At 41.4% G+C, this 14,457-nt stretch overlaps 1 protein-coding gene across 2 annotated transcripts in view; it reads left to right on the top strand.

Moving 5' to 3' along the window:
• Positions 1-1,574: 1,574 nt before the first annotated feature.
• The window catches only part of pms1 (PMS1 homolog 1, mismatch repair system component), a 33,609-nt gene continuing 20,726 nt past the window's right edge, over positions 1,575-14,457 (top strand). For both annotated transcript variants that reach the window (XM_084085196.1, XM_084085195.1), the window contains exons 1-7: positions 1,575-1,622; positions 2,597-2,739; positions 3,304-3,357; positions 4,070-4,198; positions 4,797-4,899; positions 5,439-5,602; positions 11,720-11,836. In XM_084085196.1, the coding sequence (XP_083941322.1) occupies positions 2,608-2,739; positions 3,304-3,357; positions 4,070-4,198; positions 4,797-4,899; positions 5,439-5,602; positions 11,720-11,836 (699 nt within the window). In that variant the 5' untranslated portion in view covers positions 1,575-1,622; positions 2,597-2,607. The remainder of the gene's footprint in view (positions 1,623-2,596; positions 2,740-3,303; positions 3,358-4,069; positions 4,199-4,796; positions 4,900-5,438; positions 5,603-11,719; positions 11,837-14,457) is intronic.

Genomic DNA, 14,457 nt, shown 5'->3' with positions numbered 1-14,457 from the left:
GTAGCTCTATAATATAAATAGGAGCCTCACAAATATTAACAAGACAAAAAGCAATGCCTGAACATACTGTTTTTTAATATAAATATGTTGTAAATGACCGTTTACAACATATTTGTATGTAAATGTACTGCTTTTGATATCCATGATGACTAACCCATGCGAAATAACAGGTCGAAAAGCACCTCAATGAAAAAGAAAACTAAACTAAACTTCAAATTCCAACCTGGCTTCAGAACATCTCACTCCACAGACACATGCCTACTCTATTTGACCGACTATCAAATGTGAGGTGGACTCAGGCACATACTTCGGCTTGGTCATGTTGGACCTCCAAAAGACATTTGACACTGTCAGTCACTCCATACTGATGGATAAGTTGAAGGCCATCCTATCTGGAGGGGAGAGAGAACAGGTTCGCGGATGACTTGCATGTTGAGGAGGCCCTTAGCTCTGAACTTGGTAGAATCTGCACCTGGCTCACTGATAACAAACTATCACTACACCTGGCAAAACTAAATCCATAATTTTTGGGTCTAGAATATAAACCTCTGCATGGCCAAAGACTTCATGGTCATAAGGGAAGTGGGCGACAATGTCATCGCAAGGAAAGATGAAATTATATCTTAGAGGCCAACGTCTCAAGTGATGAAATGGCAACAAAAGTAATCAGAAAAGTCAACCAAAGAACACGTGTTCTATTCAGGATCTCCTCGTGGTCAGTAGGAACACACTGAGGACACTAGCAGGAGCTCTCATCCGATGTCATTTAGACTATGCATGCACCTTGTGGTGCGTTAGCAACTCAAAGGCATTAAAAACAAACCTGCAGACCTCTCAAAACAAACTGGTCAGGTTACTACCAGGCCAGGCCTTACACACCTAGAACTCGCCTAACCCCTGCTCATTATGCAAGGCTGGGCAATGGGCCTGGTCTTCAAGATATGCGAGAAAACAGGGATACCCATGTACCTGTCAGACTACTTCAATAGGGTAAAAGACACACATAGGCACAACACCAGAAGGAGCCCCACTGATCTCACTGAACCCAGTTTCGGCACAAAAAAGGGGTCAATTTTGTTCAACTGCTATGCCCCCAGAACATTTTGTGGAATGCCTCCAACAGGCATAAAAAAGTGTGACTCCGTACCCTCCTTCAAAACCGCTCTAAAAGAGCACCTACAGGTGGCTGCAAATTGTAACTGGCCGGGTCCCTGTAAAAAGTAAAAAAGTCTAAACTTATCACCCGAAATGACCCCCCCCCCCCAACTGTTTACTGTAAATATCTTTCTTTCTTCTTTCCTCTTTCTTTGCATATTATTGTTTATTAAATGTGAATTGAATACACAGGACCTTAGTGGAAACAAGCCCTGAGGCCTGAGGGCTTATCTGGGTTATCCTTCTAGCATTCTTTGGAATAAATCTGTGTCACCGTGCCTTGTTTTTGAAAACTGTTAAAAAAGTATGCAGTCAATCAATCAATATATTAAAATGGTATTTTATTTTGTAGTCCCTGAGCAACTTCCTGTAGTTCTTATTGTTGGTGACTTGACTTGACACAGTTTGTTTATGTTGATGGAGGAGGACTGCGCGTGCTGCTGCTGCTGCTTGAAAGCTTTGATCAAGTCAGTATGGAGTTCATTCTTATAATTGTTCATGATTAATGATTACATTTATATTAGTTGTAGAATTACAACTCTCGTAGACATATTTATGATTCTGACGTTTTGAAAACGTCAGAATCATAAATACGTCTACGAGAGTTGTATTCTACAGCTACATTTATATAAATATGTATAAATTGCAGCTTGTAAAGGCTCTTTGCTTGCTAGCCTGATGCAGGTCTAAGCAGACATCTTTTGAGCTTTATTGTAAAACAAAGCCAGAAGAATTATGCTCAAATGATTCAATTGATCATTCAGATGACATCTGATCTGTCACCCTTAGTCACTGACCCCGTGCTATCATGTTGTATCTGTCTAAGGAGACGTTATTTCTATCATAGATAGCTAGTACTGTAGTGGTTCTCAGCATGGTGGGGTCCTAAGGGGGGGTTCCAGGAGGTCCCCACTAGATTGATAGTTAATGTTCACCATTATTACATGTACAAGTAAATAGAGAATGTTCAACGATACCTATTTTGATCAGTTTGATACATTCTGATGATCTTATCAAGGCTATCATAGATTTTATATGTAAATGTCAGAATCGATAAAAGAAATCTAAGATAGTCTTGATTCAAGGCTAACTCATTTACAGTATATCCTACTACAGTATAAACAGATAGACAGACACACACACACACACACACACACACACACACATACAGACAGACAGACAGACAGACAGACGTTGTCTCTATACCTACCTACAGTACTTAGAATAGAAAGTATACTGTCTAAAAACAATAAAAAGTCTTAGACAGTAAAGGAATTCTGGACCAAATGACAGACCATATCAGACCGTATCATGCCAAACAACAAGAAAGTGTTCTTATTGTGGCCCCATGGAAAGATTGTGTGTGTGTGTGTGTGTGTGTGTGTGTGTGTGTGTGTGTGTGTGTGTGTGTGTGTGTGTGTGTGTGTGTGTGAGAGAGCAGAAGGCCGCACGATGAAGCAGCTCTCTGCAGACACGGTGCGTCTGCTGTCCAGCTCTCAGGTCATCACCTCAGTGCTCAACGTGGTCAAAGAGCTGATGGAGAACTCCCTGGACGCTGGCGCTACATGCATCGACATTAAACTGGTACGCTCTGTTTTAACCCATTAAAACCAGGAAAGCATCTGTGTCATTTTAGATTTTAGCTATTTATATAGCACATTGGGTTGGTTCTTCAAAAATCGTGTCAATTTGTGCAAATCTTTGAATATATATATTCTTTTAAAGCGAACATTTGTAACTGAAATCTTTGCTTCTGAGAGTCCCTGGAACAAAATATTTTGAGATGGGGGTCCGTGGCCAAATACATATGATTCTGGGGGTCCTTGACATGAAAAGGTTTTAGAACCACTGATATAGAAACATATATAACCATATATATAGCAACACGTTTTTTCAGAAAACTGTTAGGATTTAGAAGACATTTGTAGAATTGGCCTCAGGTCTTAATTGGTTAAAAGGACCCCCAAAATCACTTTTTTTTCTATCGATTACACACCCCATGGAGACTTGAATTCATGGATTTTTTTTTGTCGCATTCTTAAGCCAATAATTTGATGACCGGCATACTTTGACTCAGGTACTTTGGTTAAGCACGTTGTTCACCACATGTTGCAGCATGGTATTAATGTTGTGTTCATGGTGTTTCAGGAGAACTACGGCTTGGACCGGGTGGAGGTCAGAGACAATGGAGGAGGCATCCAGGTAGAGCTGCAACTATCCATTATATTATTCTAATTTTAATTTAGGAAATAATCTTTATTTTTATTTTTATAACTTTGTTTTTATTGAGGATACTTTGAAGACAGTTACATTTGTCATTTTATAAACTAAACAATACATAAAAGACAGACATTTACATGAACTTAATAAAATTAAAAATAAAGTTTGTAAAAAATAAAAAGTATAACCTTTATGGGGGCGCACTGTAAACCTTTCTTTCCTTACAGTTTCACATCTCTCCTTTTTGGAGTATATACATTAACCATTTCCCCCATATTCTTTCATAGAGATCTTCCCTTATTTTCAGTTTGAATGTTAATTTTTCCATATCTTGAATATTGTCCACTATGTTTCTCCATTGTGTATAGTCCGGTATGTCAGTCTTGAGCCAGTTCCTAGTAATAGCCTTTTTCCCAGCAGCTAGGAGGATTTTGGCTAAATAACAGTCTCCTGGATGTACAGTTCCTTCCATTTGACCCAAATACATTACAAGACAAGAATGGGGAATGGCATAACCTAAAACTTCACATATGGTTGAGTGCAGAGTTTCCCAGAAAGGTTGAATTTTTGTACAGCTCCAGAAGATGTGTGTATGATTGGAGGAAATAATCTTTTTATTGAATTTGATTTAATTTTGCATAATGGATTAAATGGATTTGTTCAATTAAGTTAAGCGCTGCACTCCTACATTCAGTTGGAGGACACCCCAGTGATGGCCGTCAGACACTACACGTCCAAGATCTGTAGCCATGACGACCTGGAGCACCTGGACACCTACGGTTTCCGCGGAGAGGCCCTGGGCTCAATCTGTGCCGTGGCCGAGGTGAGAGGTCACACACGTCATTTTGGAATGTGTCGTTTTGTTGTCTGGTTCAGTTTAAGAAGCGACCAGTTTCACCTCTTGATCAGCTATTTTCAAAAAGAATCTTGAAACCAAGCCCAAATACGCAACTACACTTCAGAAACAAGCCCAAACAAAAGCAACCCGCAACTATGAATATTCACAAGCAACTTTACAGGAAAACAAGGCCAAAGTCGCTTATAATAAGGCCAAAGTCGCTGCCAGCTCTAATACATGCGCACAACAATGTGCACATCGGCCGACAGTTTGTGCTGAACTAAATGCCAACTTTTGCCAACAAACTGCCAGTCTGTTGTAGTCTGAAGTAGTCTGTTTGGTGGAGAGTCACCTTTATACTGTTGGCCACTGAGCAGCTCCACTGGAGCAGTTGGGGGTTCAGTGCCTTGCTCAAGGGCACTTCAGCAGTGTTGGTGGAGGGGTAAGGGGTGGCCATTCACGTCCCCACCCAGATCCTTTCTGCTGGGCCAGGGAATCGAACCGGGAACCTTTCATTGCAAACTCGCTCGTCTTACCTTTAAGACAAGCTAAAATGTAGTGATCATCCGATGATGTGTTGCAGGTGTGTGTCACTACAAAGACAAAAGATGATGACATCAGCACCCAGTATTCACTGGACCTCACTGGAACGGTGGTTTCCCAGAAGCCATCTCACCTGGGTCAAGGCAAGTATCCTCTGATGCATCTTATCATCATTGCCAGATTGACAATCAAATCCTGTGATACTACCTTGTCAGAAACGATACCTGGAGCTGTTTAGATGCCTCAATAAAATGACGTTGTGTGCACATCGAAAAAACAGTTATCATAAAACAGCCTGTGATATGTCTTCTTTTATATTCCTAAACCGATTATATGACAAGGGTCACAATCGTTCAGAAATAGTGTTTGCCATAAGCTGGTCCAGCTAGCTCTCATTGAATGCCTTTCATGGAACATGAAAGGCATTGCAAAGGGGGGGGGGGGGGGGGGGCGGTTACGGTAAAGGATAAACAGGTGAAGTTGGAAGTGATGACACAAAGAAGTGGGCAGATAAAATTGGAACTGGAGCACTATAACATTTAAGCTGATAAATGGGTACATTGTCCTGAGTTGTATTGTCATGACTGGACCAATGTCACCAAAGCATTTCACGTCTCTATGTATATTTTCCAGAGAGACTGTATTTACCTCTCATGCAGTCCTTCCTGTGCTGTTCCTCCAGGTACGACAGTCTGCGTTCTGAAGCTGTTTAAAAACCTGCCAGTGAGGAGGCAATACTACACCAACGCAAAGAAGTGCAAAGAAGAACTGAAGAAGGTCCAGGACCTGCTTATCGCCTACGCCATTGTGAAACCTGAGCTGAGACTCGCACTGACTCACAACAAGGTACAGTACACTGTCTCTAGTTATAAAACCTGGATTGACTCACAACAAGGTATATTACATTACATTACATTACATTACATTCCAGTCATTTAGCAGACGCTTTCATCCAAAGCGACTTACAATAAGTGCATTCAACTTAGGTAGGCAAGTAAACTACTAATCACCAGAAGTCTTAAGTGCATTCTCTTCTAAAACAAGCAACTACAGTAAGAGTATACCTAGCACTAAGGTAAAAGTGCAATGTATGAGTTGCCTATTTCTTAAACAGATGAGACAAATAGGAAAATCAATTGAGCAAGAGCTAAAACAAATAAGTGTATCAAATAAACAAGATCCAATAAAACAAGAGCTCGTACAAATAATTGACAACAAGTAGGCAAGGCAAAGAGGAAGGGTCAGGGTAGTGTTTCCTGAAGAGGTGGGGTTTCAGCCTGCGGCGAAAGATGGGCAGTGAGTGGGGAGTTCATTCCACCACTGTGGGCCAGAACAGAACACAGGTACAGTACACTGTCTCTAGTTATAAAACCTTGAACTGACTCACAACAAGGTACTTTGCACTAATTGAAAAATAACCACCAAGTGGAAAACAGCGGCACTCCAAAAAGAATGACGTAAAAGGCTCAAATGCAAATCGTTTTTATTTAAAGGACAAAAAGAGAGCCGTATACCCTCGTATCTCACTTTTCATCTGCTCTGAGGAAGACTGATGGCCGAAAACAAAAGATTTCCTGTCCGAGCCTTACGTCATTCTTTGTGGAGTGCCTCTGTTTTCCACTTGATGGTGGTTGTTTTGCAATTAGTTGTTTCTGTAGCCGAGCACCCACCCACCGCTCGAGAGGCCTTCAGAGGAAGTGCACCCGCTCTATGCCATCATAAAACCTGAACTGAGACTCACACTGACTCAGCAGCGGACAATACAATGTCTCATTATAAAACCTGATTTTAACCTTGTTGTACAACGGTGTCGCATATGTAAAATTGGCAATCTACGGTGTATTATCATACACTACCAACAGTGGTTCCCAGGGGGGGTCCCCAAATTATTTTGGGGGGTCCCCAGATGATTACCTTAATGTACAACATTGTTTTCTCACTCAACGGCAAACAAACCAACATACAGTATGTAAGTATATGCAGGATATCTGCACATTTCTAAAGTTACAATTTAATGACTTTTAAGACCTTTTAAATACCAAATTGACTCGCAGTGCGAGGCGGTATGAGCTTGTAAATCGGCTATTTTCACAATATATTACACTAACATTTTATTCCGGATAGCAGCTTTGAAGCACATATATGCTTTGGTTTTGTACCTGCCTGCAGGCCCTAAAATGCTCCTCTACACTTACACCCGACTGCCATAAGGTGTCTCCATCAGCCTTCATATGTGTCCTCGTGTCCAAGCAAGCCTGTTCCTCTTCTATGCTGTGAAATCCTCTTGTTAAATTAACTCTGTGAGGGTTCAACCAAATGGACCCGTACCCTCTCAGAGTTGCAGCATTATAAGGGTCCATTTGGTTTTCTAGCTGTCAATCCTTAAGCTGGGGACCCCCTGCAAATGGATAAAATGAATACTGGGGATTTGACTGGGTACTAGAAGGATTCAGAGTTATAATGTTAATCAATACTTGTACAGAGAACTGTCACATGTCCCATCTTTTATATACAGTAGCCTACAGTATGTTTGATGTAAAATCCATTATGTTATTGTTTCCACGTGTGTGTGTGTGTGTGTGTGTGTGTGTGTGTGTGTGTGTGTGTGTGTGTGTGTGTGTGTGTGTGTGTGTGTGTGTGTGCGCGTGCGCGCGCGCGTCCGGCGTCTGTCCGTCCATTTGTGAACAGCTAATCCCTGGCACCGTTGGACCGATCGGCATGAAACTGCACACATATTCTACGCCAACTAAAAACCTCTGCCCCAAATATTTCACATCGGCCTGTTATAGCGCCACCAGGATGCCGATTTTTTCAAAACACATTTTTGGATGTTACTCCTTCAGATTTTGTCCAAACATCTCGCAAATCGCTACACATTACTTCTATAGTCATGTGATCAAGACGGATCTTTCAGATTTTTCATATTCCATCCTGATTGGCTAAGACTGGATTCTAAAGTTTGCAGGAGTGGCCTGTTTTGAACAAAATGTCTCAAATCATGAAGGCAGCGTCTGATTGCCGGGAAACTTTGCACGCACATTCCCCCTAGACCAAGTAAGAGATTCCACCCTAATTTTTCAAATTGGCCACACGTTGGCGCTATAACAGGCAGATTTCTGTGAGCAGCTAATCTCCGGCACCATTGAGCCGATCGTGTGAAACTTTGCGCATGCTCCTTGGAGGCCAAGTAAAAGCCTCTGCCCCAAATTTCGCACATTGGCCTGTTATAGTGCCACCAGGAGGCCGAGCTTTCCTAAATAATCTTTTTGATAATTATCCTACAGAGTTTGTCCAAACATCACGCACATTTGTACACATTATCTCTATGGTCATGTCTTTAAGAAGTATCTCTCAGATTTTTCATATTCCATTGTGATTGGCTGAGATTGGATTGCCTTCCAAAGTTTGCAGGAGTGGTCTGTTTTTTAACAAAATGCCTCAAATCATGAACGCAGCGTCCGTCCAACCTACCTGCCCTGGCGGAGACTAGTTAATATGTATAAAACAACAGCTGTAGTAATTACAACATAATGATTGATGGATGGATGATTTTATTTTGTCAAGTGTACAACAAAATGAAAGAAGTATTTTAAAGAAAGAATACAGTTGTCACTCTGTAGTCTGTAGCATTAGCATGTTCAAAAATAGCCCTGGTTGACCACAGTGCTGTAACAGACCAGGATGGAAGTAAATTACAAAAACAAACAAGTAAGCAAGCTGCAAGTCATTTTTTTTTCATCCACAGTTAAACAAGCTGTCAAATATATTAGTGTGTGACGTCTTTCTCGATGAAGAGTTGACGGCTTGTTGATGACGGTAGCAGCGAAGTTAGTCAAAATGCTGTTATTCCCACTGCTCAGTGACTGCTGGGCTGGCTGCCAGAGCTGGGAAGTACAGTAGCTAAGTGCATTTACTCAAGTATTTGTACTTGGGTAAAATGTTGAGGTACTTTTACTTTACTGAAGTAATTAGCATTTTTCGATAATGTATACTTCACTACATAACAGAGCCAAATGTTTTACTTTTGACTCCACTACAATACGATTAGATTTAGGTTATTATTACAATACATAGATTAGCCAATTAAGCCCTATTTTATACATCATATAATCAAAAGTTGCTGCTCTACATGCTCAGCTTAGATCAGCTGATAAATGACATCACATGAGTGATTGAAGTGCTTGTAGATCAGCTATTTTAGAAAGACTTTCTTTTATTCCTCTGACTTTTTAGGTATATTTTGATGCCAGTACTTTTTTATCTTTACCTAAGTAAAATTTTGAATACAGGACTTCTCTTGTAAAAGAGTATTACTACATTGTGGTACTGCTACTTTTACTTAAAAAAAAATCAGAGTACTTCTTCCACTACTACTGGCTGCCTGGGAACGGCGAGGTTGAATTTGGCTGATTATGACGCCTGAGTAAGCTGGTGAACACAGCTGCGAAACAAGTCCCAGATTTGGTTGCTGTCGTCGGGCAGAAACCTTGTATCTCCATATTTCCACTTTTCCTGTCTTTTCCCAAATGAATGCCCTGATTCGTTGTGCAAAAACTGCAGATCTACAAAGCTGCGATGCGCTGTGAGCTTGTAGATCAGCCATTTATTGTGCTATTTTTTTTTTAAGTCTGCAAGTGGAAGTGGTTAAGTGTGTCTGTGGGTTTTTGTAAATATTGAACCAATGAAAAGTATCAACAAGAACTTGTGACTAAAATAATAACTACGTTGGTTCCTTTGGGAACGCAGGTTCTTTTCCCCTTTTGTTTGCATTTCCTGAAAAGTAACAGATTTGGACTTATGAGGTTTCCTCGGTTTGCTTTTCAGGTTGCAGCCAGTTTGTGCACCAGCTGAGAGGGAGAAAGGGGGTCACAGGAGGGACAGGGTGAGGGGTGAGGGAACGGGAGGCAGTGGTACTCACATTTTTTACTTAAGTAAAAGTATCAATACTGCAATATAGAAATACTTTGTTACAAGTAAATGTCCAGAATTCAGCGTTTACTTGAGTAAAAGTTCAAAAGTATTGATATCAACATGTACTTAAAGTACCAAAAGTAGGAAGTACTCATTATGCAGAATGTCCCATTTCAAGTATTCAAAATGTATACACATATTTTGAAAATAACAGATCTACAAGCTCACAACGCATCGCATCGCGACGCGTTGTGAGCTTGTGGATCGGCTATTTTCAAATTACCGAAATACATATAGAGCTTAAGTGGTTAATGTATGTTTAGTGATAACAATCTAAATCTACAAAGTAACTAGTAACTAAAGTTTTCAAATAATTGTAGTGGAGTAAAAGTACAATATTTGCCTCTGAGATGTAGTGGAGTAGAAATAAAATACTGAAAATTGGAAATACTCCACTAAAGTACAGTACTTGAGTAAATGTACTTAGTTACTTTACACCACTGACGGAGGAGGAAGGGGGGGTAGGAAGGGGGCACACAACGCACACGCCGTATACCTTTCCTTGAAATTAAACTTGAACTCGTCAGGGGAGAGGTGCACTTGCCCCCATTTTGTGCCATCAGCACTCAAAGTCGTCCTTGTATCCCGTGTCTCGAACTTTGCTCTTCCAGGCTGTGTCGTATTTCACAGCTTTCTCCGAGAACTGTTTACAGGAGCGATCCGTTTACATGTGCCAAAATGTGTATATCACAGCAGTGGACGTGCTCCGTGCTGCACAGCGCATGCTTTCAGAAATCAACACCCGGGAAGATATATACTTTATGTATACTATCACCCAGCGGGATACCTACCGACCACAGGCTTACAGTGTATGTATCCCCCCCCCCCATCTCAAAATGGTATGTGCCATTGACCCCCCCACCCCCATTCCAAGATTTGTGTTGTTAAAATGTTTTTTTTCTCATTCTTTTCCAAGATTTACAAAAAAAAAGATATCAGGTCTACATGATTTTGTTGCTATGTTAACTAATTTTGCTTGGGGAGCTCTTGGAAGCCCTTCAAGGTCCCCCTGGGGATCCCCAGACCCCACTTTGAGAACCACTGTGATAGATCACCTAGCGTTCGGGGTGAAATGTCACCCCACCACAAGGCACACTCCTGGGATGTGAAAATAATGTGGCCTGCTTTCGTTTTTGTCATGTTAAATGTCTTACTCACCCACGTATGTTCACACACAGCTGACACACGTTTATGATTGATTGAATATTTTATTAGACAGAAATGTAAAAACGGCACGAGTACAGTCAAACACTTTGTCTTAAAGGATAACACCAAAAAGGTCCTTGCGGTCTTGTTTCCATTGGGGTTCTAGGTATTCAATTCAACGTCTGATAACGTTGGTTCATTATTTCAGACGGTGTGTGATCAGCAAGAGATGCAATGTAAAAAAACGCTACGCCAGCGGTCCAGGCCGAAAATAAAGATTCTGTAGTTTTACTACATTGATGTTACCTTCTATATGATATGGTATATGTGTCTATATGTGTTGGTGTCTCTTTGTTTCAGAGGTCTTATTTTGGGACTCAAATGTTACATTGCTTCTTAGACAATATCTCTGCTACAGTACATTGTTTCAATAGGCTCTATGCACAGCAGCCATATTGGGAATGAATTGGGCCCCTTCCTTACTTCCTTCACAGGTGTTACCAATAATACTAATTAAGGCTCTGTTCCATTTAGTGTGGCATAGTGGTTGTTATTTTCAAGGACCTCCATAACTCTGAGAGTGTACAAATGGAACCAAATGGCCTTTTTTGAACCAAAATGGAGTGTTTCTAGTGAGCCAACATGCACAATATCAGCACCCTGACCAGAATGGCACAGAGCCTTCATTAGTATCATTGGTAACACCTGTGAAGGAAGAGGCCCAATTTCTTTCCAATATGGCTGCTGTGCATAGAGCCTATTCACCAATGTACACCACCAATCTCCTGGCCGCTATAGGGATGTGATGTTTTGTTGAACTGGCTTGTTGTCTGCCTTCCATTCCAGGTGGTGGCTTGGCAGAAAGCCAAAGTGTCCGATCACAGAAGTGCCCTCCTGGTCACCCTGGGCTCCGGTGCCGTGGCTAACCTGGTCCCCTGTCACCATGACCAACTTCACCCACAGGTCAGTAACCTGCTCCTCTATCACCATGACCAACTTCACCCACAGGTTAGTGACCTGCTGCCCTGCCACCAGGCCTGGAATTTTGTCATTTTAGGGGCAAGGCCACTTGGCCTCATCCCCCTGATGAGGACTGAGTGCTTCCGTTTTTTTTAGGGCACAAAGGCCAAATGCCAGGGAAGGAAGAGAATCAAATAAAACAAGATTACCGGTAGTCCATTGAAATAATTAATTGAATTTAAGGGTTAAGGATGATTTTAAATGTAATATGTAGACTATCTGCAGTGAAATGAATTATGGTATTTACTATCTGATCCATGATCAGCCCTCCACCAATCAAAGTTACTGGATTGGTTTAAATATGGGGACTCAGGGGAGTTAAAGGTAGGGTAAGTGATATTTTTTGGTTAAAACAAAAAGTATTTTGTTAAAAGGTTAAAGCACTATATTCTGATAGTAATCATTGCCATATAGTGTTTGTTCAGTAACAGGAGTCTCCCCATCTCTCCAGCTCTTTGATAAACAGAAAATACATTTTTCGGTAGGTGTCAAAATCTCAGCCAATCAGGAGAAAGTACCCATTTTTAAGCTTCATTTTTATAGTGTTCCAGTTCCAATTTTGCATGCTCATTTCTTAGTGTCATCACTTCCAATTTCACTTGTTTAATCTGTATCTTGATTGAGTTCTCTATCCTGATTGGATAAAATTGGAAATGAAACTGAAACGAAAATGCATTTTATTAAAGGAAAAGGATACTGAGCCGCACATAACGTGGATCTCAAACTACCATATTATTAACAACGATAATGTGTAAACAAAACAAAACATTTAATTTACACAATACGGATGATAGTGCTGTCAAATTAACATATGAAGCCATCAAAGCTGCACATTAATCTAGTCAAGAGAGAGATATCATACAAGATACAGGATAAACGTGAAGAGTAAAGTGTTATTGGAAGTGATGAAATAAATAAATTAGAACAGGAGCACTATAAAATTGAAGCTGATAAATGGGTACTCTTTCCTGACTGGATGAAATTGGTGTCTCACCTGAACATGCATTTTCTGCTTATTAAAGAGCTGGAGAGACCCCTGTTACTGAACAAACACTCTATAGCAGCGATTACTATCACAATATAATGATTTCACTTTTTAACACTAGAACGTTTTGTTTTAACCAAAAAATATCACTTATACCTTTTTAAGTACAATTTTAAACTTCTACTGTCGATCCCTCATCTTGACAGAAAAAAAACCTTTCCACTTAAACCAGGGGTCTTCAACCTTTTCAGGCCAAGGACCCCCTAGCTGAGAGAGAGATAAAGCAGGGACCCCCTCTATATTGTATAAAATTGTGTTTCAGATTAATGTTTTTTTTTTTAACTTGGTCTGCTCTTTTTTTCCCTCTACACCTATAGCCTCTTTACCAAAAATATCCGATCTACAAGCTCTCAGCGCGAGGCGTTGAGAGCTTGTAGATCTGCTATTTTCTCCTCAGAAAAGGGATGCTAGGGTTCAAGTGGTTAAGGTAAAAAAATATATATATCACAAAGATTTGGCGGACACAAAAGATTTGAAGACCCCTGACTTAAACTCTTATGTCCTTTGTTGACTGAGGTCCCCCGGTGAATCTGTACTTGGCACCCTCCATTTTTCCCAGCCGATCTACAAGCTCAACGCGTCACGTTGTGACACTACACGACGTGTGAGCTTGTAGAGGGGCTATTTTCAGAGAACATTCGCCCCAGGGACGCTAGGGTTCATGTGCTCACAGCTCTGTGGACACTTCACTAGTCTGACCTGAATACCGATTCACCTAGATGAGAGATAATGATGCTAATAATAATATTAGACTTAGATAGATGATGGGCTGAACATACAGTACGTGCATGCAGTATGTATTTATGTATATAAACGTACGGTACGTACGTACTTATCTACGTTCACACCTCTCATACGTCCTGGCCAAGTCGACAACAGCCCTCTGACCCTCATTCTGGAGCCGTTAACGGCAGTTAATTTGCAGAAGACACAGGCATGTTATCAAACATGTTAGAAAACATGCATGTGTGAGTTATACTTGGACTGTGAGCTAATGGCCTCATCACGGAACGGCTGGTCTGGAGCCAGCAAAATGTGGTCAGCTGGTGGCGAGCCAAACTTTTTTTTTCTTGCCCTTTTTCCTCCTCGTCTTTTTCCCCCTGATGAGGACTGTGAGTGCTTCAGCCGGGGGGGGGGGGGGGGCCGCAGCAACGCTGCTGGTAATTGAGCGACTGTCGAGTTGGTTTGTGCTTGGTCACGGTAGGTGTCACGTGACTCGATGTGTGCTTCGCCGCGCAGCGGTGTCGCACGGCCTAGAATAGCCAATCTAAAAGCTCACAACGTACAGGGGATCTGTACTTGGGGGCCCCCTCCATTTTTCCCCAACCGATCTACAAGCTCGACGCGTCACGCTGTTGTGACACTACACGAACGCTGTGAGCTTTTAGATCGGCTATTTTCGGCCCGCGCAACTACGGTATGCATAAATCCGTCTTTACCTGCTGCCCCGTTAATCTGCCCTGACAGATATGGAGCCCTCTCCTCCTCCCCACCTTTTCTCTCCTCCTTTGTTGTTGTT

This window comes from Gymnoscopelus microlampas, assembly GCF_963454915.1.
Source record: "Gymnoscopelus microlampas genome assembly, chromosome: 17".
In the NCBI taxonomy this organism is placed as follows: domain Eukaryota; kingdom Metazoa; phylum Chordata; class Actinopteri; order Myctophiformes; family Myctophidae; genus Gymnoscopelus; species Gymnoscopelus microlampas.
Note: the sequence above shows the minus strand (reverse complement) of the source record. Positions and strands in the feature narration are given on the sequence as shown.